This window comes from Sceloporus occidentalis, unplaced genomic scaffold (assembly GCF_023333645.1).
Source record: "Sceloporus occidentalis isolate IW3139 unplaced genomic scaffold, rSceOcc1.0.p SCAF_5, whole genome shotgun sequence".
NCBI lineage: Eukaryota > Metazoa > Chordata > Lepidosauria > Squamata > Phrynosomatidae > Sceloporus > Sceloporus occidentalis.
In genome coordinates, this window is record NW_028316985.1 from 51908036 (window position 1) to 51934660 (window position 26625).

General features: G+C 40.3%; 1 protein-coding gene across 9 annotated transcripts in view; it reads right to left on the minus strand.

Annotated features, from left to right (window-relative positions):
• The window catches only part of NAV3 (neuron navigator 3), a 445847-nt gene that overhangs the window by 12273 nt on the left and 406949 nt on the right, over positions 1 to 26625 (minus strand). For 5 of the 9 annotated variants that reach the window (XM_089524052.1, XM_089524051.1, XM_089524050.1 and 2 more), the window contains 12 exons: positions 23707 to 23818; positions 23094 to 23215; positions 22556 to 22576; positions 21250 to 21416; positions 18699 to 18764; positions 16737 to 16890; positions 13425 to 13599; positions 11998 to 12095; positions 11116 to 11211; positions 7101 to 7269; positions 3431 to 3666; positions 314 to 468 (listed from right to left, as the gene is read on the minus strand). In XM_089524052.1, coding sequence (XP_089380178.1) covers positions 314 to 468; positions 3431 to 3666; positions 7101 to 7269; positions 11116 to 11211; positions 11998 to 12095; positions 13425 to 13599; positions 16737 to 16890; positions 18699 to 18764; positions 21250 to 21416; positions 22556 to 22576; positions 23094 to 23215; positions 23707 to 23818 — 1571 coding nt within the window. The remainder of the gene's footprint in view (positions 1 to 313; positions 469 to 3430; positions 3667 to 7100; positions 7270 to 11115; positions 11212 to 11997; positions 12096 to 13424; positions 13600 to 16736; positions 16891 to 18698; positions 18765 to 21249; positions 21417 to 22555; positions 22577 to 23093; positions 23216 to 23706; positions 23819 to 26625) is intronic. The other 4 variants (XM_089524056.1, XM_089524055.1, XM_089524057.1 and 1 more) reach the window with 2 other exon arrangements.

A 26625-nucleotide genomic window follows, 5' to 3' on the forward strand; every position in this document is an offset into this window, starting at 1 on the left:
ACTGATTGTTTGGCATTCAACTGTCAGCTGAGTAAATTATTGAATAAGGTCTTTGTTTCAAAAGAAACACATCATAATTTTATCATTAACGTTAAAGTTTACTTTAATCCCATGTCCTAAAAGTACATATACAACACTCAGAATGAAACATATTTAACAGACAACAATGGGTTAATCATGTTTCTTAATTAAAGCACAACATTAATGTTTTGTTGGACTGATTGTGACTCTAAAATTAATCTTCCATTCTGTCATCTGCTATACTAATCTTTGTGTTCAGACTACTTTAAAACAAGGTAAAGAGCAAACCTACCATTTGTTATATTTACAGTTAAGGAAACCGTTGAAGATGTCACTCAATGAACCAACATGATGGAGGTTGTCAAGAATTATTACCACAGGGAGATCAGCACTATTGTTATCAGCACTGCACTGTTCAGCCAAATTAGCAAGATACTGTTGCACATCCTTACAGAAAAAAAGAGCAAGAGAGTGAAACATAAGTTTTTTTACTGGTATCCTCATACTTATGAACTTTATGTTAAAACTATTGCTTGATGTCTGAACATATAAGTTTTTCTCCAAGTACTTTCTTCATCCGAAGCTTGACCTTAGTGGACTCAGAGTTTTGTACTAAGTAATCATGTGAATACAGTCGGCCCTTCTTATACACAGATTTGTTATACACGGATTCAAGCATACACGGTTTGAAAATGCTCAAAAAAGTATAAATTTCAAATATCAAACCTTGATTTTCCATTTTTTATAAGGGACACCATTTTTCCATGTCATTATATCTAATGGGACTTGAGCATACACAGATTTTGTTATACACGGGGGATCTTGGAACCAAATCCCAGCATATAACAAGGGTCCACTGTACACATATACTGAACCCCTGAAATGGATCTGAACTTACTGCCCAACCCTACCCTCTGCACATTGAGCAGGAGGTGCAAAAGGAAGTTCTACATGAATACATTTGCATGCAGATAGGTTCCTATTGTCCTAGGAGAGGCATCACCTCTGGGCACTAGCTACTGGGAGCTGCCTGTTGCCAACTGTCTAGTCCAGCCATGGCACGCATGCCAGAGGCAGCACACCGAGCCCCCTCTGTGGGCAAGTGAGGCTGCTGGTGAGAGGAGGGAGGGAGGGAAGGAGGAAGAGGAGGAAGGAAGTGGCAGTGGCAGTAGCAGCCCCATGCTACCATCTGCCCACCTGCTGATGAGAACTGGGAGGGAGAAAAAGGAGGAAGAGAAAGAGGCAGGAGGAAGAGAAATCAGCAGTTAGTAAGAGCTGGGAGTGAGGAGAAGGTGGAAAAGGAAGCGGCAGCAGTAGCAGGTGTCCCATGCCTCCAGCCCCCTGCCTGCCTGCCCACCAAATATGAGAGCCAGGAGAGAAGGAGGAAGAGGAGACTGGAGGAAGATGAGGAGCAAGAGGAAGCAGTGGCGGTGTCAGTTCCATGTTTCCAGTTACCGTCCACTGCTGGTGAAAGGAGGGACGGAGGGAGAGGAGGAGGAGGAGGCAGCAGCAGTGGAAGCAGTGGTGACACAGCATTTCTTCAGAGGGGGGTTTGCTATTGCTAGCCTGAGGCTGAGAGTGTATCTTGAGCGTGCATTTGTGTACATGCCTTCAAGTCATTCCTGGTTACCCTAAGGTGAAACTATCATGGTGTTTTCTTGGAAAGCTTAGTCAGATGGGGATTTTCATTGCCATCCTCTCAGACAGTGTGACTTGTGTGTGTGGTGCCTTCAAGTCATTTCCAACTTATGGCAACCCTAAGGTGAAACTAGCATGGAGTTTTCTTGGCAAGTTTTGTCAAGGGGGGGTATTATTGCTAGCCTAAGGCTGAGAGAGTGTGTCTTGGATGTGTGTGTGTGTGCCTTCAAGTTGTTCCTGGCAACCCTAAAGTGAAACTATCATGAGGGTTGGCAAGTACTGTCACCCAATATGTCCCAGCCCCTGGAAGTCCCCCCCCCTGCATCGGGTGACACCCTGTGTGGGAACACCACAGAGTTTGGGCATTCGGCATCTAAAACAGTGGTTCTCAACCTTTGGTCCTTTTTGTTTTGGACTTTATCTTCCAGAATCCCAACCCATTAGCTGTGCTGTTTTCGGCTTCTGGGAGTTGAAGTCCAAAACATCTGGAGGAACAAAGGTTGAGAACCACTGCTCTAAAGGGTTCGCCATCATTGGTCTAGTCCTTGTGCCAACAGACAAGATGGTGACAACAGGTAAGCTCGAGGGTCTATTTGTACCTCTTGTTCCTGGCCTTATGGATCTTGATCAGACAGAGTTCTTGACTATGTTGAAGAATCTATGTAAATGTGTGTAGTAGATGTTTCCACAACTCTTTCTGAACATGAAGAATTTGTAGTGAGGTAAGTGGATGAAATTGCCCATTGATATGCACACTATTGAGGATATGTGTGTATGTGTGTGCATGCACATGTAAAGTGCATCCACTTATGTATAGATAATTTACATAATGTAAGCATAATACGAAATATAACACAAAATACAAAAGCAGAAAAATAGCAATAGCAACAGCAAGTACATTTCACTTAAGCACTTCCTAAGTGGTTTACAATGTGTAAACTAATTGCCCCCAACAAGCTGGGTATTAATTTTAGTGACTTCAGAAGGATGCCAGGCTGAGTCGACCTTGAGCCCCTGGCTGGTATTGAACTCATAACCTTATGGTTTGTGAGTGAGTGGTTGCAGTACAGGTACTGTATTTAACCACTGCACAATCAGGGCACAAATTGCTAAAATTATTGGTAGTGACATCATAATCAGAATCCAATTGGGTATGTAAGCTTGATCCCATTGCCCCATCACTTAAAACTTGTTCTGGAGTAACAGACATTTTAGAGTACAAAAGGGCTGTAGTGGATGTGATTCTGGTGGAAGCACTAGGATCCAGCCTATGTAATTTATTAGGTTCTGACTAGAATATAGCAGGCAGGAAGATGTGATTTAGGGTCCAGAGTTATGGGGGAAATTCCATAGTTCAAAAAATTGAAAAACTCTTTGGGGGGAAAATAGTTGTCATACATAAATGCTGTTGGTGCCATTCAGATACATGCATACATATTTAAATGCCAGCATGATGTAGTGATTTGAGTATGACTATGACCCTGGAGACCAGAGTTCAAATCCCAACACTGCCATATAAACCCACTGGGTGACCTTGGGCAAGTCACACTCTGTCAGCCTCAGATGGCGGCCATGGCAAACTCCCTCTGAACAAACTTGCCAAGAAAACTCCATGATAGTTTTGCCATAGGGTCACCATAAGTTGGAAATGACTTGAAGGGACACAACAACAAAAATTCATATTTAGAAATGGTATTGTATTTACACTGGTGGAACAACATACAGTAACAGGTGGATATGTACTAATGGCTCCTTCTCTCTTATTTCCTACCTTGCTTGATTTGTGATCTACATTAAAAACAGCAATGGCATCTTCCATTTTCTTCCTTCCAGATTTAGTTATCACATATTCAGCAAGCTTGTTCGCTAAATAGGTCTTCCCAGTGCCACTGGGTCCCGACAGGATAATTCTATGATGTTCCATCAGTAAATTAAAGTATCGTTGACATACTGGTTTAGGAATTAATGTATCGAACACAAAGCTGTCCAAACTATTCTCTTCTACTCCTAAAAAAAAAAGGTGGGGGAGAGAAAGAAAGAATAACTACTTTTCCCTGCCCTGTAGTGTTGTTTTCAGAATAATTTAGGGGAAAAAAAACTTTTGGTTTTCCCCCCTTTCTTCTTGTTAGTAGGTAAATGTCCCTGATACAAACCTCTCTTGCAGGTTCTGAAAAGCACTGGAAGTGCACAGACCTTTCCTCAGGGCCAAAAAAGGAAAAGATTAAACAGTGCCATAGCCTTGTGACTAGATGAATGGGAGCAATGTGATCAAAGCAAATGTGAAGCGAAAACTCAGTGAGGCAGTGATGTATATCGGAAACGTTTGAGTCATTTAAAAGAAAAAGGTCAAAGTGAAAGCAGCAAGGGTTAGCAAGAGAGAGATAACACACCAAATGACATGACTTCTTTTTCAAGACCCTCAAAATAGAAAGCTCCCATTGCTACATGAAATATTTAAAATCCCTGTTTGAAGCGGTAGATTCAGAATTCTAACCCCTCATTCTTATATTAAAATTCTGTTTTGTTCTAATTTTGTACACTAAGAGAGGAAATTCAGTATTGAAATAAGAAGCTGTGGTCATGATGTGGTTAGCATAAAATACTTCTTGAAGTTTGATGGTTAGATCTTACTTGCCTGTGAGGGCGTCGCCACAATAAAACGCAAAGCCGCATGTGGAGGAAAGGCCACAACTTTATTAACGCAAGCATCAGCAAAAGGTAGGGTTGGCCAAAAGCATGAGTTCTGGATCATCTTACAACCCACCGTTGTAGGATAAATGGCATGTCATATAAAGCAAGGCATTGGGATGAGCTAGGGGCTAGATTAATGTCCTCTCGTATTCATGCAATCCGCAGATTGCATTTAACTAAAGCCCCTAGTCACCGGGAAGCGGTGTCACATTATGGCCCCCGCAATGACCACAACGTATGCCCTCATCTTTCCCGTGTCCCATAGGGACTCCCGATACAGTGCTATGCAACCTTCTAGACCATGCCTACCCGATCCAGAAGCTCTGCTGCCACCCCAAAAGTTGTGACAGCAAACCACGCATCCTAGGGAGGGTGGGTGGGAGAGCCAAGCAGAAATGGCGCCGAGCAGGATGCCGCATGGGCTATATATAGGCCTATTCCAAAGGTGGGGGCCGAGAGGGGAGTCGCCCCACCCCCAGGAGCAGCCAGCCAATCGGCTGTCCTGGAAGACCGGGGCGACCATAGAGAGGGACTATCTGCCTCCTAGAGCATTGCTCAGGAGGCGGAGGTCCCTCCTTTTTCCCCCTCGACCGGCCAATTGGAGGCCAGCATGCCCCAGCAAAGTATGCTGGGGCGCTCCAGACCTCTGTGGCCCCAGGCCCCCGGCTGCAATGCTGCCTGCCCGGTGAGTGCCTCTTCTTCATTCACCAGTAATCAGTGTACTGCTTTGATGTCATCACCTGAGATATTTAAGACTTAGTTTGCACTGATTTAAAAAACCACACTCCCAAATCACTTTCTATTTAAGAGACTTATTTAGTTTGCACTGGTTAAAAAACCCACACTCCCAATTTGTATTTTGTACACACAAATGCTATGATACAGTCCTGGATAAAGTAGTATAGCAAAGTACATACGAAATACAGAGAATATGGATTGAGACAATACACTAAAATGCATTTCAATAATTTATTTTAAAAAAACAATCACAGATTGATGCAGAATAGAGATGAAATGGACTCATGAACGAACTCTTGCTAAACTGACCTGGGTTGGAAATAGACTGATCTATCCAAACATAACCATCACATTCACCACATAATATCTGATTGGCATTTTACAGGGGATTAGAATCTGAACCACATCTTCAAATTGAAGGTTGTTAGGAAAGACAGCTGTGTATCTACATAAGCAATATGCATCTTCACTATAAACATAAGTTTTACAAATGTAACTATAAAAATAATATTTCACATGTGAGGTTTTTTTATTCATATGTGTTTTTACCTGTATCTCTTTTTATGTTGTAAGCTGCTTTGAGTCCCAGCTTTGGGAGAAAAGCAGGATATAAATAAATAAATAAATATAATACAATACAAACATGCCAGATGTCTCAATGCATGCTTTGAATCATATTAACACGCTAACATGTATTATTTTTTTTACAGTTTCATCCTTGCCAAAAATTGCCAGTTTTCTCTCCACTGCAGAGAAAACAAATATTTATCCACAGTTCTCACCTGGCATTCACACAGCCTGAAATATTTCCGGAAATTATTCAGAGCAGAAATAGTGTTTGTTGCATTGAAAATGTTGGTTTTTGGTGCTAAAAATCAATACTCAACACTCCAAGGCAGCTTATTCCACTGTCTAACAGCTCTTTCCATCAGAAAGTTCTTCCTAATGCTGAAGTGGTATCACTTTTCCTGTAGTTTGACTCCATTGTTCTCTGTGCTAGTCTCTGGAGCAGCAAAAAACAAACTCGCTCCCTCCTCACTATGACATTCTTTGAAATATTTAAACATGATTATAATGTAACTTCTTAACCTTTTCTTCCTCAGGCTCAACATACCCAGCACCCTAACCTCACTGAGCATGGTTTCCAGAGATGAAGCATAGCCATGACATCATAGCTATGGAGATTATCACACCAGCAAAAAAGACAGGAGCATAATGGTATGCTTCCGTCAATATTGTGCGATAACACAAAGATTATCACACACATCATGATTATCCCATGAATAAAAAGGAATTCTAGCACCTGTTTTTATTCACAGAAAATCCTTCTGAATAAAAAGCAGCACTAGAATTCTTCTTTATTCATGGGATAACCATGGGATAATCATGAGTCATGTGATAATATTTGCATTATTGCGTGATATTGACAGAAGCATACTGCTATGCTCCTGTCTTTTTTGCTGGTGTATGTGTCTGATGCAGGATCAAACCCACTATTTTCAGATGGCTACATATGTATTTCTATGCAAGACTACTACTTTTGTGCAGGAAACAGGAATCTTGCACCAAAGAACGGTGGATAATTTTTGTGTGCAAGATTGCTGGAGAAGGCATGTTGCTGCAAAACTCACCAATTTTGCTGCCAAAGGTGCATCTGGTTATCTAAAAACAGTGTTTTTTATGTGCAAAAGAACATTTTATTTTTGCCCAAAATACTAGTGTTACTATGGAGAATAATTCCCTGAAAAATATAGAGATAAATGAATGCTAGGCAAAAACTGAAAAATTCTTCCCAACCAGGTTTTTTGAGTGTCAGGAAACCCATATTTTTCAGCCAGGAAATGAATAGCAGTGACTTCTTTCCATCTCTATTGGATTTTTGTTGAGATAAACTAGATATATTTGAAATGCTAATTTTCACTTGAGCGTTTCTTTGTTTGCAATATTAAAATATTATACTTAGTGCTGAAAAAATATTGAAGAAAAAGGATAAAGGAAAATTATGGTGTTACCTTTAAGGTTCACGGTGATTATGTTATTATCTCCAACCAGATAGCCACAAGGTAGCAGTTCAGGCACTTCTTGGCTATGTGATCTAATTATATCTCCTATACAGTAGCTAGCTATACAGTCCGAGCCTAAACCAAGGCTAGTACCTGGATCCACACGGAAAACATATTCCTAAATTAAAATTTAAACAAAAAACCATAAGCAGAGGGCATTTTACATGACAAGACAGAATACATAAATGTACCCACATCTCCAAATGTCACTCTTATTTCCTTCATTTGCAGGTAAAGGACATTCACTAGGTTTGAGGTTTAAATGTCAAAAAGCAGACTCACAACACAAAGATATTTCCCATTGGACCTCATGTAATTTTCAAACGTTTTGACATTTATTATATCATAAATATATGTAATATAAAGCAGCTCGGGCAGCATGAAGGAAAGGAAAACAAATTAAAGTAATGGCATAACAAAGCATTGAACCAAAGCTGAGCCAAACTGGGGCCTTTTCATCTATACTTTTGCATATGTTGTCTACTTTTTGCACATGGTAAAAGGAATTTCTCTAAACAATGTGTGTGATTCACTGTACTTTCTGATGGTCATCCATATCCATTCCAAGGCACAACTGGCAATGGAATGGGTCTTCAGAAAAGAACATTGCAGCAGGTTTTTTTTCTTACTGATGTCACTATATTATCAAGCCTGATTGTCTCTAGCTTCCTCGATATCACACATATGTGAAGGGGCATGATGCAAAGAAAAGTCCAAAGGGGTCACCTGCAGAATTCCCTAAATATTGTCAGCCCCACCTCCACCTCTCACACAATCACAGATATCTGCATAACTGGGATTCCAAAAATGCATGGAGAGTTATGTGCATAGGCATTCTTATACAAATGTTGATGCTCATACCCATGCCATCCACGAAAATACAATTCCTGCTAGCCACAGGAAAGGTGGCTGTAGCATATGCCGTCAGGGTCCGAGACACCCAAAATCAATGCCTAAAGTAGCTTCCTGGTTCTAACATTAGGGCTTACTCAGGAGGATGGATTCCTGTATCACAGTTACAAACAAGTAATCTGGAGTCACTCACTCATGACTGTTGCATATTCACTGCCCTAACCAGACCCTACTTTATGGACTGTGTAGGGACAATGAGGGATGTGGTGGCTTAGTGGGTAAGATGCCAATTCCAATGAATGGAAGATCAGAAGGTAGGCAGTTCAAGTACTGCATGATGGGGTGAGCTCCTGTGACTAGTACCAGCTTGTGCCAGCCTAGCAGTTTGAAAGCATGCAAATGCAAGTAGATAGATAAGTACCACTTCAACTAGAAGGTAATAGCATTTGGTGCAGTCATGCTGGCCACATGACCACCTGAATATCCTCAGACAATGCTGGCTCTTCAGCTTAGTAATGGAGATGAGCACACACACACTCCTACAGTGGTTTATGACTAGATGTTCATGTCAAGGGGCTGCCTTTACCTTTAGGTGAAAGTCTCCCAGTCCTCATTTAACTGGTACTAGCTGCTGTGATCAATGGGGATCCATTCTCCTGTTGCTAGAGAAGCAATTGGCTGCCATTTCCACTCCCACTCACGGAAGTGATCTCTGATGTGGGGGAAATTGCAACAGGGACCCTGTTTCTGTCTGCTACAATGGGATTCACTCATGGGAGGGGATAGAAATGGGAGCCAGGTACTTCTTAAATGACAAGGGAACAGACTCTAATCGATTGTAGTAAATACTACACAGTAAATGGAGATATGGAGCTGCTCCAGGATTTAATGCCTCCTATAGCAATATTCATGAAGTTGCCACAACAGGTAACTTGAAGGCCCTCCATGGATTTGCCCCTCCTTACTTATCTGACCTTCTTTCTCCTTACATTCCTATTCTTACCCTCCGCTCTGGTAGTCAAGGTCTCCTGTCCCAGTGTAGGATTGCCACTGCCCCCTCCCAGATTCATCCCTTCTCACTTGCTGCCCCCTGCTCCTGGAACCTTCTTCCCCCACGTGCACACCTCATCACTTCTCTACCCAGTTTCAAAACTGAGTTAAAGACTATATTGTTTAGAGAAGGGGTGAGCCCCTCTCTGCCTCAGGATGCCTCCTTTTAACCATTCATTAAGAAGCCAAGCCCTCCCTCCAGTCCATCTCCCTTGGTCCAGGCCTCGGAGGTAGAGAAGAACTGCTGGATCTCATCCCCTTCCCCACCACCACTCCCTTCTCCCTTTGTGTTGTGTCTTTTTAGATTGTAAGCCTGAGGGCAGGGAACTGTCTAATTAAAAAGATTGTATGTACAGCGCTGTGCAAATTTACAGCGCTTTATAAATAAAGGTTAATAATAATAATAATAATAATAATAATAATAAGGCGCATACACACACAAATGGTGTATCAGCAGGAGGATTCCTGTTTAGACTAAGCTATTGTCTATCACATATTGTTCCCCTCAAAATTGTGTTAAGGATACTGTGGCCAGCATACAATGAAACAAAATACGTTGCTGATAAATATTTACAAACCAATAGAAAAGAAACTATAATGACTCATGATGTTCTTTTAACTGTAAAATAATTCTTAGAAGCTCAGAAGACAAATTGTAAAATTAATTAGTGTTTCTGAATTAAGAAATGACAATTCCCAATTTAATACAGGTCGCACAACAGAAAAATGATTTCCAGTAAGACGACCTATCAACTGTGCCTAAAATTTAGTTTGAAAGAGATGTAAATTTCACTGAGATATATTAAGACAGGATAGTTACTGTGGCTGTGCCACAACTGTTTTATTCACATTTCATTTGGAAAATCCTATGAGTCAATGCCCAAGCAAACAAAACACTTTTATGAACAGAGTAAAGGAGGCTGAAACTTTCTCTTTGATGTGTCATTTTACTTTCTAAGAACATCATCTTGTGTGGAAGATTATTCAGTCTTTCAAGCATCCATCTACAGGGTGAATAAAACGCAAAGAATGTTAAGCCTTATTAGGTTAACTAAGGGGCTGTACAAAAAGCCCATTCAGGGCTGTACAAATAGCTCTGTGCTGCCCCTGGAAGTGCTGGGTTGAGGACATGGCAGCTGCAAAGTATGCCCCCAACCCAGTGCAAAAGCTGTGAAATGTGGCTCCTAATTGCATCCTAGAAGGGGTGGCATAAGGGCCGCGGTGCAGCCTTTTGACTCCACTTGTGCACAGCGCCGTTTGGACACTGCACATGAATGATATCATCATGATGTGCGCCATCTGAATGGCCATGCACCAAGATGGCGTCTGGGACATGCAGTAGGATTTCTGAGCATCTAAATGCTCAGCCGCCACACAACCCTAGTTAGGGTCCAGGCCGGCACAAAGTGCCAGTCTGTCTAGGCCCTAAATCCAACAAATATTGGAAGTCTCCTAACCTTAAGTTCTGTCCTGTTTCTTATTCCAGAAATAAATAGAGAAACAAAAAGGACGGTGTAGTATGACACCTGAAGATAGCATGCTTTGGACCAACAGACTTTATAAAATCAAAAGACTTCTCAAAAACACTATTTTGACAGAACCTGAGCAGCATTTTACTTACTTACTTCATTTATATGTCTCCTTTCTTTCTGAAGGGATTCAAGGTGGCTCAACTAAAATGTGAGGCTTCAGTGCTTTGTACCAATTCAGATAGGAGCACCTGGCTCCCCCCCCCCCCCCGTTTTTCCACAGTGGAAAGGAACTTTTTTCTTCCCTGCCAACTGATGTTTTGCCCTTTAAGAAAGGCCTCCTTTCACTATTCTAGATATACTACAAATCTAGGAATGCCATGCTCCTCCCATACAGTTTCAGAAATATAGATCCTAGCAACTCTAGCCAACATAGCAAGTGGTGAGGAGTTCACCAACTGTCCAACAACATCTTGAGAGCCACACAATTCCCATACCTGATCTAATTCTTTAGATAAAGCAATAGATAACAGGTAAATCATCAGCATAAACAGGAGCCAATGCTTCTACTCTTGAACTGACTGAAGTCTTACCTTGAAGATCCGCCTGATTACACCATCCAATACATCCCATTTTGTTTTGCCACTGACCCCGATAGATCCTATCAAATATGCTTGCATTTTTTGGTCCTGCAAAGTTAAGAGGGGAAGTAAGCAACAGGGAGAAGGGGAGGAATTTGAATGTTCAACATCATTAAAAGTATTATTTTGTCAGTGCTCTTTGACTGTTTTCCCCACAGAATAAATTATACTTCTTGGAAAGATGCTTTGGAGAGCAAAACAAAAATCATGTAAACTTTATTAGTTCAGAGATCTCATCAAAGCTTATAATGGCTCCCATGCTTATTTATTCGTTCAGCAATAGCTTTAAGGATAGACAGAAAAGATAAACTATGGCCTGGAACAGATGGGCAGGAAGGAGCATCCCAAGGCTGCTCCAGCTGCAAGCAGGCTGGGATTACAGCGACCGCACAGCCTGATCCAAAGGTGGACCACCACCACTGACTCCAACCCAAGCTGCCAGGAGCTGGATTATCCTGGCTCCTTTTTGCTCTGCTCTAAAGGACTGAAGCAGCTTTGGTGCAGCTTTCAGCCGCATTGAAGATGTTTATTGTATAAACATGCTTCCAACATGGCCAGAAGCCATTTTTTATGCCCGTGTGTTTTGGGCCTATATTTCTGGCCCAAGAATATAAAGCTATGCCTTATGGATCCTTCATACATAGGTAACAAAACAATTTACTATTTATCATCAATTAGTGGGATTGCCAGGATGACACAAGAAAAATAAAAAGTGTTGCATTCAGTGTTGCCTGTTGAACTCTTAAATGAATATATTACTGGGTATCACAGAACAAAGTTAGTAGTAGCAGAAACATAGATAGTTATCATGATGGATACAGCAATAAAAAGTACCTTGGATCGACCATAGCCCTTGTTTATTGTAACTATAATTTTAACACTCTGGCCTTCTTTATGGAGCGTTCCATCTGAAACATCTTCCAGTAAAATATCTAGCAGACAAGCAACAAATACATATGTCTTTAAACATATTTCATTTGGCAAAAAACATCCATGCAATTTTATATGTAATTCTAAAGTCTATTTCTTCAAATGGAATGTATAACTCTAAAGACCCCCAGTACATAGAAACTGTCACTTCATCTTTGCTCTGCTGGCAAAGCCATTACAGGAACAATGGATAATCATATATTTTGGATGCATGACCTCTGCTCTTTTGGTGTCAAATGTGAAATCAGGCAGTGTGGATGTTCTTCAGACAAAGGAGTTCTAGTGTATTAGTCAAGTTAATGGGAATATATACACAAACTGGAAGACACCTTCCCTTTCATTACATATCTAAGAAGATTCATATATTAAGGAATTGTTTGCACAGCTAAAAAATGCAACTTACCTTGCCTTGTTTGAATCCTCCCGGCTTTGCAAATCGGCCAGCTGAGCTCAGATTGTAGTTGGGTTTTAGGTGGGTGTTAGGTGGGAAGTGGCATCGGCAGCAAAAGGCAAGTGATAATATCCAGCTGCATCCCGGAAGAGGATTCAAACTGGGCAAGGTAAGTTGCATTTTTTAGCTGTGCGAAAAACTCCTAAGAGACAAATCAGCATTTTTGCTTCAGTTTAACCAACCACACGCAAAGGGCTCATTCACTCTATGAAATAACTCGGTGTGGAAACTGGATTATTTCCAGGTTGTTCATATTTATAGCGGGGGGGGGGGGGAAGGGGAGCTCACAAAAAAAACAACTTAACCCATTACTTTTGAATCCAGGTCTTTTACCTTGTCTTTTAGGAAGAACCAACTTTTAAAAAGCCACAAATGAGCATGCATTTGCAAATGAGCATGCACTTTTGATTCGATTTGGAGCACTCAGGAATGGAGGGGTACTGTGCTGCTGCCATCACACGCTAGGGTTCTGGAGCGTGCAGATGCTGCATGCTCCAGAACCCTAGTATCGGTGATGGCACAATGCTTTTGGCCCATGTGTACCGGGCCTTAGCTATGTATTTGAAATTTGTGATTTTTAACTAGGTGTTTTTATGTCAGATTGCTCACCTGAGCAAGGTGAGCTACAACAACTCAAATAAATAATAAAGAATTTTATTTACATGTTTTACTTTGATTTGTCTCTCTATCATTCTGATAATGCAGATAATGCTTTACTACCAATATCCCTATTTACTCCCAATTTTGAAAAAAATGAGTATCTCATTTGCACAATGAACAACATTTAAAATGAGAAGGCAATAAATGTGACAGGGTAATAAACATGGCAAGGCAATAAAATCTGGGGGGGGGGGGGGGAGAGAAAATAATTTTTATTTACCTGATGTAACTGAATCAGTGATGTTCAAGTTATTCAAAGAGAGCCCTAAAGATTGCCGTGACGAAGATGAAGATGTGCTGCTTGAAGACTCTGAACTTGGCCGGGTTGGCTTGCTAGTATTTGCAGTCTCTGCCTTTAAGCGATCATTCTCAGCTTTCAATATCTCAATTTCATTCTAGTATTTAAAGTACAAACATCAATATTTAACAGTGGGATGGTGTTGGTGATATAGAAAGAATTCAATATTAGCAAATGAATTATGGATATTCATAATTCGTTACCTAGAGCATTTTCATAGCTGTTGTAAGGTGAGGGACTAGAATTTTCAGTAGCACATCAGCTGAAACTTTTATGTGACACAATTTTTATTTACTCAGTACATTGTTGTAAATGTTGCCCCTTTGATGCTGTGAACAATAATCTAGATAAAAATACTGTATATACTTGACTGTAAGTCAGCCTCATGTATAAGTCAAGGGCAGGTTTTGGGACCAAAATTATGAATCTTGATATGAATTATGGATAAGTCAAGGTTAAAACTTAGGGGCCTGTAACAAAGGATCTAAAGGAAGAAATAAAGGAAAACAATGCCAAAGAAATTGCAAAATTTCAGCATGCATAATTGTTTGCACTCACACTAAAGGCTGGATGGAAGATAAAGCAGAAGGGAGTCAATGGTTCCATCATAGATTACACTCTTGCCTTTCAGCATGGGATGGTTCCTTTTTTATAAGAGTCAAAGTACAGTATTTACTGTACATTGACCCATGGATAAGTCAACCTAACTTAGGTTTTTTGACAAAAATTTCTAGACATATACATGAGTATACACAGTAGATGCTGGAACCTCAAATTAGTGTACATTAGGCTGAATCTAATTTGCAAGTCAAAGAGGCCAAACATTTCATTCATATTTATTCCTGTGTAGTCCATATATCATTGTCTCTCCCCGACATAGGTGTCCCCTACTAACACTGTAAGATATGGTAAACATGCAACCAACACCTGTCCATGATGGAGACCCTGTATGATCAATAACAAAGATGTAATACTCCAAGGAAACTCTTATTCCTAATTAGATTTTATGTCGTGTTGAATGATTACCTAATTGATACTAATGGCTTGGAAATATATGTAGTGCTAGAAAGTGCTGGTTGCTTCATGAAGGCCAAACAATGTGTGCTATGAACCTAAAACTATGTTTTAATCTCAGATTTGTAATGTACTAATGTTGAGGTGATTAAAAGATTTTGCATTCACATTTTCATCATGTAGAAGAACAAGAAACTGAAAATAACAGCTTAGAAAGATTAAAAAATCAATTAAGCATGAAACTAATTAAACAGGGAGAGGTAGAACTGCCAAGCAATGGATCACCATGGTGCCTCTGAAAGTTGCCAAAAACACACAACCCCTACCAATGGCTTTTGGGGGCTTCACCCCCACCCATAAAACTACTTTGTTAGCAAACATAAGGTCGGATCCTGTCTTAGATGTGCTCTGAGTGGACTCAATAAAATGGGGCAAGTGAGCCATGACTATGTTGACTTCATCTGCCTAAATCCAGTTGAAAGTTCCAACTGGAATAGATACTGACACAATCATAACTTGGTAATTTATCCTTTATTCATTTATTAATTTAATATCTTATTTTTCCATTAACGTTAGGGCTCAATGCAGCTTCCAACATAAATGTAAAGTTTTTTTTTTAAAGGGTATATTATATATACACTCAACCATCCCAATTCATGGACATGAAGTATGTGGTCTTGGTCCTTTGTGGATGGCAAGCAGGGAGAGGTAAAATGGTGCATGTGCATGAGGCGCATCCATAGGAACGTGCAGCCATTACAACCAATAGCAAGTTGAATATTTGTGTTTTTCTGGATTCACGGGGTGGGTGGGTCCAGAATGGATCCCCACAAATCAGGAGGGATGCCTGTAATCTATTCCTTAATATGTAATTAACATTGCATACTAATAACAACTAAGTAGACATTGTGAGGATGCCTAATGCACTAGCTTCAAGTGTGCAAATTCATTCCGAGTCACCACTGAAACAGAGCAATCCAGGTTCAGGGTTGAATCCTGTAATACAGTCGGTCCCTGGTATCTGCTGGGGTTTGGTTCCAGGACCCACCACCCAATGGATAATCACTTATTATAACAACATGAATGTTCAAGTCCCACTAAATACAGTGGTATAGTAAAATGATGTCACTTATATACAATAGCAAAATCAAAGTTGGCTTTTTGAAATTTATATCTTTTTGGAATATTTTCAAACCGTGGATGATTGAATCTGTGGATAAAGACTTCGTGGATACGGAGGGCTGATTGTACCTAGCTGTTCAGGGAGTCTGTAACAACATCCAGCACAGTTTGAACAACATTGACCTGACTACCTTTTGACTGAAAATGAACATCTCCATCTTGTATGGATTAAGTTTCAATTTGTTTGGCTCATCTAGTCCATTAAAGGCACCAAAGACTGGTTTAGGTGGGAAAGAGTTGGCTGTCATTAGTATATTGGTTGTACAAAATTCCACAGTTCAGAACAAACTCTCTTAGTAGTTTCATGTAAATATTAAATAGCATAGTATACAAGAATGAGGGATGCTACAGTCCAACAGTTATGGCATGAAAGAGGAATCCCCCTGCATCACTTTCTAAACTTATCCCTCCAGGAAAAACAGAAGTCATTACATAATGGAGCTTTCAAGTGCAATCCCAAAAAGTTGGTCGAGAAAATTTCTATGGTATTGAAAGCTGCTGAGAAGTTGAAGATCAACAGGAATACATTATCCCTATCCAGTTCCTGATGGAGGTCCCTACAACTAACTCAGTTTATCAATCTCAGAAAATATTCACTCACAAATCTAGTTGGTATACTAGCTTGGAATATAACAGAGAAAAAGCACAAACCTCGAAATAGTAGACTATAAAGTCAAGGATTAAGAGGCCATGAAGACCTTCAAATATTATGATGCCTGGAAAAAGTTAACAGTCTTCTAAAGCCCCAGCCTCCTTTCTAAGTAGATTGTTCCTTAGTAACATTTTGCAAAGGAGCTGACAATTATAGGGGATCATTGCCAATGACTGTGACAAGTAAAATAGCACTTTTCACAAAGAGACAAAAAATTAAGAACCTAATTCTGTTTCTTGTTACATTATTTCCCCCAGTCTCAGCTAAATTATTTTCACTGATCCAATTTCTTTTTTTCTGTTCAGCCTAGAATTATTGCAGTCTACTGGTTTAAAATAAATGGCATTTGTGAAAAATGCCCTAGTCAGTTGTTCCACTGATCTGACCTGCATGCGGTTCATGGCTTCTCGAATCTGGTCAAGATGGTGTGCTGAACTGAGGGCCTCAAGACGGATATCTGTTAACTTGAGCTCTTTCTCCCTGAGCTCATTTTTCAGCTGTAGAATTATTTCAGCTTCTGCCTCTGTGCATTCACAGATCCTAAAAAAAGAAAAGAGAAAGTAAAGAGGCAGAAGATTAAAGGAATGTTCTCTCTAAATGGTAGTGTGCCATTGTTCTGTGTCAAGGAATAGAAAGGAGTTGCTGCTGGGACTCCTAGGAGCAGAAGGGCAAATTTCATCAATACAACTTGAATGAGCTCCATTTAAAAACATAAAAAGGGGAAAATCTAGATAAGCCTTAATTGTATAATTTTTCCTATTTAACTCTCATTTTCAATTTACCAGCATAATTATTCTGCATGCTTATTTATTTATTTTTCACTCAAAGTGGAGAACTACTGTATTTTACAAAACAGCTGTTGGTTTACAACACAGTTGTGTTAAAAGTCAACAATTTCCCAACAACAATGATTAAAAATAAAGTACCGGGGGTGAAAAGAACAGTTTAGCTCTGCCAATGTCCCCTGTATAATGCAACGTAAGAATACATGACTGATTTGCCTATGCATTATTATTTCTAGTTTACTGAAGTTTTGATATCACTGGTTAAAGTGAAGTCTGGTTTTAGAAAATGACATAATTGTGTTATTTGATACTCAATTAAACATGAAAATTATTACTTCATGTTGGATTCAATGAGTGATAAAGGTGAATGTTTAAATTCATCAGTAGAGTTGCTTCACACATTACAATAGCTAGGGGATCACTTAAGAATGATTCCATATGACAATGAGTCCACACTGTGGAAACTAGAATCAGCATAATTGATATCCGTTACTGTTGCTGAGATTCTCTTCACATTATAGCCAGTTCACCATGTAGGTTTCCACCTAGCTACATGCTTAACTGCAGCATCACATTTCCTTGCACAATCATATTGGGGGTAACAGATGATGCTTTTCAATATACACTTGACCCTCTACATTTGTGGCTTTGACTTCTGCAGATGTGATTACTCACAGATTCAATTAATATGTTAACTTTAAGAATCTCCAGGTCCTCCAGCGTGACTCTGTTGTTAGCTTTTGCTAGCAGCTGACCTCAGTATCACACTGGAGGACCTAGAGATTCTTAGAGAGAACACTTCTCTAGGCATATTTAATTCCTCCAGTGTGATTGTATGGTCAATTTCCATGGACTAAAATTGACCACAGAGTTGCACTGGAGAACCTAGAGATTACTAGAGAGGTGTTTTTTGAGGTTATTTTTTTTTTTAATTTGCATTTTCCCACTTTTACGGAGGTCCTGCACGCTAACCCCTACAAATGTGGAGGGCCCACTGTATGCTTTTCTAATAGCAGACACATGAGAATGTAAAATAGTAGCCTGGTTCTATTTTTACACCCTGCCTTACTTCCATATTCTTGACTGCAAAGACCATAACCCAGCAGCCCTGATACAATGAAATTTCCTTGCTTTCTTCTACTGGTTGGAAAATGCTTCATGTACAAAATGGGAAATTTCTCTGTATGTCATAAGATAGCAGTAAGCACTTGCACATGAAGCTCTTTTTCTAAAACCAGATAAGAAGTAACTATTGTTAAAAATAAAAGGAAGCGAAAGGAATTGGGTTACTCTTGAAACATACAGAAAAATGTCTTTTTAAATTGCTGTGTTACTCCAGAACAATATCAATACACATTGCTCTCATATTAAAACATCAAAAACTATATATTGCATGTCACTCTACAGCTGGTAGTGTAACGTAAACCTAAATCTGCTAGTATTCTCCCTGCCCCACCACCTAAAAAACGGAGTGACTACAAAGGCTTTGGCTTGCGGGAAGATAACTGACAACTTCAGTCTAGTTCTTGGGAGATATAATCCGAACCCCACATGCCAGTTTACCGGGATCTATGCTTGTAGATCACGTGACCGTTTTGTCTTTTCTTTGGAGCCCAGATTAAAGATGACCTGCATATACATGCATTAGACAGACAGATGCAAGTGAAAGAAAGGAAAGGAAATGGTTTAGAAAATGAGAGTCAGGTTGGAAACAGGAACAAAAAATCCCCACAATGCAATAGAATGAAACAAAAGACGATGTTTTGGTGGAGAATGAATGATAAACTAAACAATAAAAATATGACAGATCTTAGATTTTCAGTTACACCAATCATCACCAAGCAGAAATCATTGCCACAAAACCAGATTGCAGATAAATGTCTGAATGCATAATCCTCACGAAAGTGAGTAGAATTGCAAAATCAATGTTTGAATGCTCCCTCATGTGTTTGAGTGCTCTCTCTCTTTTGACTTCTACACACTCGAATCAGTATCTTACAAGAAAAAGCTAAGTTAGGATATTATATCTAGAGTTGCATCTACACTATAGAAATAGTGCAGTTTGAAACCACTTTAACTGCCATCGCTCCATCCTACAGAATCCTGTGATGTGAGGCACCAGCATGCTTTGGCAGAGAAGGCTAAAGACCTTGTAATACTGGATCCCATAGGATGGAGCTGCCGCACTTAAAAGTGATGTCAGTCCGCATTATTTCTACAGTGTAGATGCACCCTGAGAGAATAGTTGTAAATGTACAGGAAGTTTTTTCTGACATGACAAAAAAAAAGTTAATCAAAAATTGTAGGTGTCCTCAATGCACATTTTAGAGTACTTAAGCAAAGGACTAGGAAGTAACATATGTACTGTAATCTATTTTAAAACATCAATGCATTCTATAATGTTTTCCTTAGAAAACATACACTTAAAGGAATATAAATGCAATTAGCTTGTTCTGTACTGTATTGCATTAACATTTATATTTGTATTTTGGTAGCTTGCCTTATAGTTGTATTAAAATGGTTGTATTACTCCTTCCTTCCCATTTTTATTTTTAAATAAACTGTATACCTGGGGGGGGGGGGGTGTTCCATCTTATTTATTATGTGAAGTGCCATTACAGGACAACAACAATTATTATTATTCCTTCACAAGAAAAACCACACAGTGCACTCCAAATGGCAAATGCCCTGGACAGCAAATTTAGATGCATTAATGGTAAAAACCGTATACTAATTGGAGTTACCCATGTCCAATGAGATGGATACAGAAATAAAACTTGAGAGAAAAATGGCTGCCTCACTACCAAAAGGACCTCTTTCTTGCCTTAGGTGTTTTTGCAGCATCTACTCACTAAATTAGCCTAAATAACACTAAAGGCACCACTTCCTGTTTGATGTTGGAAGCTAAGTTGAATCAGCCCTGGTTAGTGCTTGGTTCGAAAATCACCAATGAGTACCAAGTGCTGTAGGCTATATTTAAGAAGAAGGCACTGACAAAGGCATCACTTGCCTAAGAAATTCCTTGCCTATCAAATTCATGCAGTCATAAGTTGACAGGCAACTTGAAGATACACACACATTATTATCATGAGGGAAAACAGATGGGCAGAAGGAGTGGCTTGAAACTGCCCCTTCCAAAGATGGATTGGGGCCATGGCAAACATGCCATGGCCCCAGTCCATTTTGAAGCCAGCCAAAAAAGGAGCAGCAAAGATCAGCTACCTTTTCAGCTGGCAAAAAGCCAGCTTTTCCCATTCTGCCATGGCCCCATGGCAGCTTCAAGATGCTCCAGAGGCATGTGGTGTGTACATGTCATGCCACCGGAGCATCATGAAGCCACCCACATCTGGGCAGCCAGACAACTTCAAGATGTCTTGGGGGCATGTGACATCTAAATGCCATGCCCTCGAGCCACTGGGAAGCTGGCTTTCAGAGGTGATCTGTTCTGGCCATAAAACATTTTTTTTCTTCCACATTTCCTACTCTGTTGGCCAGATCTTGTTTACACTTATTTTCTGTAGAATAATGGGGCACATTTTAACACGTATTTTGTGCATACATATATCTTCATTCTTTTTCTACTTATATTCATACATGGGTGTGTAGGTATGTATGGCCATGTGTATATTGTGCATACGTATATACAAATGCTTATACATACATGTTTTACTTTGTGTATCTGATGGGATTATGAAAGTATATGCCATGATGCATTCAGTTGCCTTCACATCACTAAAAAACTATTGCTTCTGGACAGTGGAAGAATGCCTGAAAGGCTTTGGGAGCAAGACAAAAGAAAGATAGGGGACAGTCACAAACCTAATGCTATGTGCATCCCCCTCTAAAAAAAGAGAAAGAAAAGAATGCTAGATCCATTAAAAAAAAAAGCTATAGAAGCAAGTGTATGAAGCTGAGGAACAGCCAGACAGTCAGATCAATTTCTAAATAGTGAATAAGAAGACTGAATTCACAAAGAAACAGAAGCACAAAAGATTAAACTTCTGAGATAGTGACAGTTTTGCCAATCACTAAACCAAGGATTGTTCATTTAACTACTAAGTTTATCAGAAACAATATTATCTAAGAAATTCTTGTGCAGAAAGTGGAAACATACGCAGATGTTGATTGGGACGGCTTTATTGATCCACACTCTCCAGAACTGTGGGGTAATTTGGGTGAGGAAGGAAGAGATGAATCTGTAACTTCTTCTATGTCAGAATGAGAGGAAGGAGGCTTTGAAGACTTCTTCTTCCCAAAGGCCTGTTTGAATGAACTTCTTAGCTAGGAAAAAAAGAAAGAAAAGAGACTATATTTATTTGGATGATTTATGATGGTTTGGTTCACTTTATGTTTTGCTTTTGTTGAAAAGTTAGTTTGCAGATGCCAATCTAGCCACTGCCTAAGGTCAGTATAGATAAGCAGGGTATTAACATATGCAACACAGTATCTTTAGGAACATGAATGAAAGAGCGCTCTTTAAAATCAACTGAGCACAGCGCTATGGAAAAGGTGTGGGATCAAGTAGTACAGCTAAACAGATGCTCATTTAAAACCCTACACCTCCTGTGGAAGCCCATTTCTCAGGCATTCCTTTTAAGGTGACTGGTCTTAAATAGCCACATTGTTTAAAATTAATGTTGTTTTTTTAAAAGATAGTACATTCCAATCAATATGCTTATGTGCATCATTTGTGTAGAATTGTTTTTCCTTTCAAAATTTGAACCTATGACTTCTCAGTAGCATAGATCAAAGCTGCAATATGTTCTTGTCTTTGTGCTGACAAGAAGCTGAAAGGATGGGGAAAAGGAGGTATTTACTGCAGTTCAGTTTTAAAGAAGCAAGTTCAAATGTACAAGCATTGCCTTTTTTTCTTTTTTTCATTTTCTTTTTGCTGTAGAAGCTTTTATCCATTATTGAAAGGGACAGAATAGCCAAAGAGCCATTTATTTCAGAAACAGAGATGGCAAAAGTTACGTTTGCAATGAGTCTGATGCAGTTATCTCTGAGTTGTCAAATGCTTTTGATGAATACACACACTACACATACCAAAGGAAAAAAGTGTGTTTTCCCCCACCCCCTTCCAAAATGGTTGTTTTGGTCACCCAAATTACTCTTCTACTAAATGTTGTAGTACTTTTCTACAAATATCAGTTCAAGAATGGGAGTGCAAACACTGATTGGTTTATAGTAATTTATATTCTTTCTGGTTTTCTAATAAGAAAGAAATGGATTTTGGCGACACTCCCCCTTTCTAGATTTCAAAGTTGTAGGCAAAATGAATAGAGGAAAAAAAACTAAGGAGACATAAAGAATAATCTGTTTTAGAAGGGTACAAAAGCCTACTGCCAAAATGAATAGCAATCATGCCAAGATAGAGTTCTTTGAGATGCATGCCAAATTTTCCAGGGGTTTATATTCACCTCACTTCCTCTAGAGTTCACCTTGCAGAAACATGAAAGAGTGTGCAATTACAAATCATGGGAATGAAGTTGGAATCAGTATTTTAAAAATATTACCTGTGTAATAAACATATTTTAAACAACCAAAGTAAATTATTCCATTATTTCAGCAAAATCTAAAGTCTTTGTGATAAGGATACAATCTTCTTAATTCAAAGGCCTGATAGTTATCTATTTTAAAAACATTTCCATCAGATTTCCTATACTATATAGTAAAGTATTCTGGGCAGTTGCCTCATCATATAGACTGAAGGGGGGGGGGGACCCAGAAAATGTTGAAATTTACAAATGATTTTACATTGATCAAAATATATTTGGTTTACCAATATTAGTACCTCACAAATGCATATGAATCTACATCGCTCTATCCAGAACAGCAACATATACAAAATGGCACTAAGTTTGTGGTTTATATAGACTGTGTTGTTTTTTATGAAATAGGGGAGGGACATACAGAAGGACAGTAAAACAATACTTTTAGATCTTACAAAACACTTACCCAGTTTTTCTTCTTCTTTTTCTTGGAGTCAGCATCATTACCACTGCCCATGCTTGAATGGCTGGTGCCACTATTGATGCTGGAAACACTTTCTGAGGAATGTTGCCGCCTTATTCGCAGATCTATAATACAAAGAGAAAAAAGATTCACATGGAAATATCTTTTCTTTTAATGAACCTTGTTGGTCTGGGGTTTTAAAAAAATCTGTGCAATTTTCCATTCTGCTGAAATACTGGAAGCTGGGCAGGCTTCTTTGGAACAGATCAACCCCAACCCTCAGTTCATTTTATAATTGGGAATGATATCAGTGCAACGTGCAAATTGGTGCTCTACTATATATTATCACTGATCTTGGATAAAGTGACGTGGATCCTAAATTTCCTTCAAGGAATGAAATAAGAGTTCATGTTTGCTGAACAATGCTTTGGTGTCTTCTCCTTCCTCTTGCAGACCCTTGTGTCCTTCACAAATTGTGTAGGAAATATCACATATGAAGATGGGAAGTGCCAGACATATCCTGCCCTAAAGAAAGGCCCAAGCCACCATGAATAATTAAAACAAAATCTCTTGAGGCACAAATCTGTTGGAAAACAAAACAAACAAAACCTTTTACCTTTATGAGTGTGGTCAGGGCCATTTAAAGCTCCTTGAATAGCAGCTTGTGCAGCGGAGTTCTGGGCTTTCAACATTTCAATGGTTTCCCGTAGTTCTATGAGCTCTGATTCCTTTTGGAACAGCAAGAAAAGAATCAAAATGTATCAGAGTAACCATGCTTCCCCACCCCACAAGATGTTAATACTGTGTTGTGGGTGAAAATGAGGAAAAATTCAGCTTCTCATCCCAGTTAATACAGTGTGTCAAAATCCTCGGGTTGAAAACGATGGATCTCTAAAGTGCTTCACAATAAGAATTAATGTTTTAGAGGGACAAAATAAATATTCCTTAAAATTTATATTCTGTTTTATGAGATTTGCAATGACAAAATACCTCTCTGGTAGGAGATCATGTAACAAGCACAGTTTAATTTAAAATGGCTTAGACTATTGTCACTTCCTGTTCTCATTTTATATAATGGGGATTAAAGTTGCTCAAGGAATTTAACCTTCGCTGCAAGGAGGAAGGAGCAGGAGAAAAACATGTACTCAAATGTCTGGGAAAGCACTTCGAGGTCAAAGTAACTATTATAATCTTTTTCAGAAAGGCAGTAGCTTTGCAAAGTGTGGAATGATCAAAATGAAAGAAATTCCTTTTAGAACATTTGTATTTAAAAGGAAACCTAAGTGATGTGGTTTTCCCATCTGAACTGTTTCAAAGGAAAATTGTGTATGTATTCCTCTACTGGGTATAGGCTGAAGGTACAGACTCAGGTTTGCACGGTTTTCTAATTAAGTCAGAGTCAAACTAGAAATTAAGGTGAATGCATATTTCTTATGTAAAGGGATCTTGCAGCACCTGTGAGACTAGATCTGTAGCATGCTACCAACTTCTGTCTTTCAACTACTCTCAAAGGTGTTGCAAGATTATTTCATGGCTATGTCTTTGTATATTTCCTATAATTAACCCCATTTCCCCTTTGCCAATGTGATTTTTAAAAAGATATTTGCTTCAGCAAAAAGAATGGAAAATTAAGCCCATATTAGTCTTCTATTAACTAGTCACAAAACAAAGCATGTGAAAGGCAAAATGCATAGATGAGGAAAGCATATATAATGTCTTTCACCTCTGAAAAATACATTGCCTTGTATGTGCTTGTCAAAATAACCACATAACACCGATATGGGAGAAAGGCCACAACTTTATTAAACCATTGGTAGGGTTGGCACAAAGCATAAGGTCAGGATCTGTGCAATCAAACAACCACCCTGTTGTTTGATTATCCAAAGCCGGGTCCCTACCCGGTGCTTGGGATGACCTAGGGGCTAAGGAACACCGCTTGAGCGCAAACCATGCCTTGCGTTCCCCAATTCACAAAGCCCCTAGTCACCGGGAGGCGCACCTGCGTTCTGGCCCCCGCAATGGCCAGACGCCTTCGCTCATCGCCCCCGGGTACCTTGTGACTCCCAAACCAGAACTCCATAGCCCTGGTACCACCAACGTTCAGATCCTGGCCTATGCTGCCGAACAGTTGTGACAAAAAACCACCTGAAACAGCGGTGGGTGGGCGGGAGAAGCTCGAGGCTAGCTCCCTTCCAAGCTTGGCTCCGCTCTCCTCGGAGCCAAGCGCCGACTGAGGAGGAGAGGCCTCCGAGCAGCAATATATACTGCTCGGCCCCTCCCCTCTGCGTCCTTTGCGGGGCCCCGCCCCCAAGGCCGAGCCCACCAATGGGCAGCCTTGGAGGACCGGAAGCCCCGCACCAACAAGCCCGGCTCCTAGAGCGTACCCGGGCCGGAAGGGCCGCCCCTTCCGGCCCCACCAACCAATCAGGAGCCGAGGCAAGCCCCAGAGCACTCTGGGGCTTGTAGTTTTGCCGCGCTGCAGCGGCAAAGCAGTCTGCCCCGCGATCGGGGCGACTGCATTTTGCCTTGTATGTGCTTGTCAAAATAACCACATAACACCGATATGGGAGAAAGGCCACAACTTTATTAAACCATTGGTAGGGTTGGCACAAAGCATAAGGTCAGGATCTGTGCAATCAAACAACCACCCTGTTGTTTGATTATCCAAAGCCGGGTCCCTACCCGGTGCTTGGGATGACCTAGGGGCTAAGGAACACCGCTTGAGCGCAAACCATGCCTTGCGTTCCCCAATTCACAAAGCCCCTAGTCACCGGGAGGCGCACCTGCGTTCTGGCCCCCGCAATGGCCAGACGCCTTCGCTCATCGCCCCCGGGTACCTTGTGACTCCCAAACCAGAACTCCATAGCCCTGGTACCACCAACGTTCAGATCCTGGCCTATGCTGCCGCCACAAAAGGCCTACACGGAGGCCTGCCGCCAACCCTGCCAAGAGCGATTTAATGTTCGCCACATTGATCCAAATGTGGGCGAACATAGCCAGCAAAGGCCTTGGATCTCCAGCGACCCACTTGCTTGATATCTCTGGCAACCATGCCAGCCCCAGAGGCCGCAGTGGCCGCACCAATACGAAAAGAATGTCCACCGAACTCCCTGGCAGGGAGTCCCAAACTTGAAATGACCATTCTGAGCACAGAAACAAACTGGTATCTTGTAAGGGGAGAACCATCCACATGTATGAAAAGAAAATCGGCCAACGAAGGCCTAACATCCCAGAAGAGTCGAAGAGCTTTAACTGGGCAAACAGGGGAGCCACGAAAGCGACGTAGCACCACATTCTGACCAACCCCTAACTGGTCGCACTTAGAGCGACGCAAAGTTAAAGAGACACCGTGCTTTACAAAAGTTAAGTCAGAAGCACGCAGTGCCCTGTCAGACAAATCGCTCTTGGACCCAGCAACTAATTCGCCTAAACGAAAGGCACCAAAAAATGCCACTGCGAAAGCAGCACAAAACAGCTGAACTTCGTATATTGAGGAACAAATGACAGGAAGAGTAGCACAAATTTTACAGAGCAA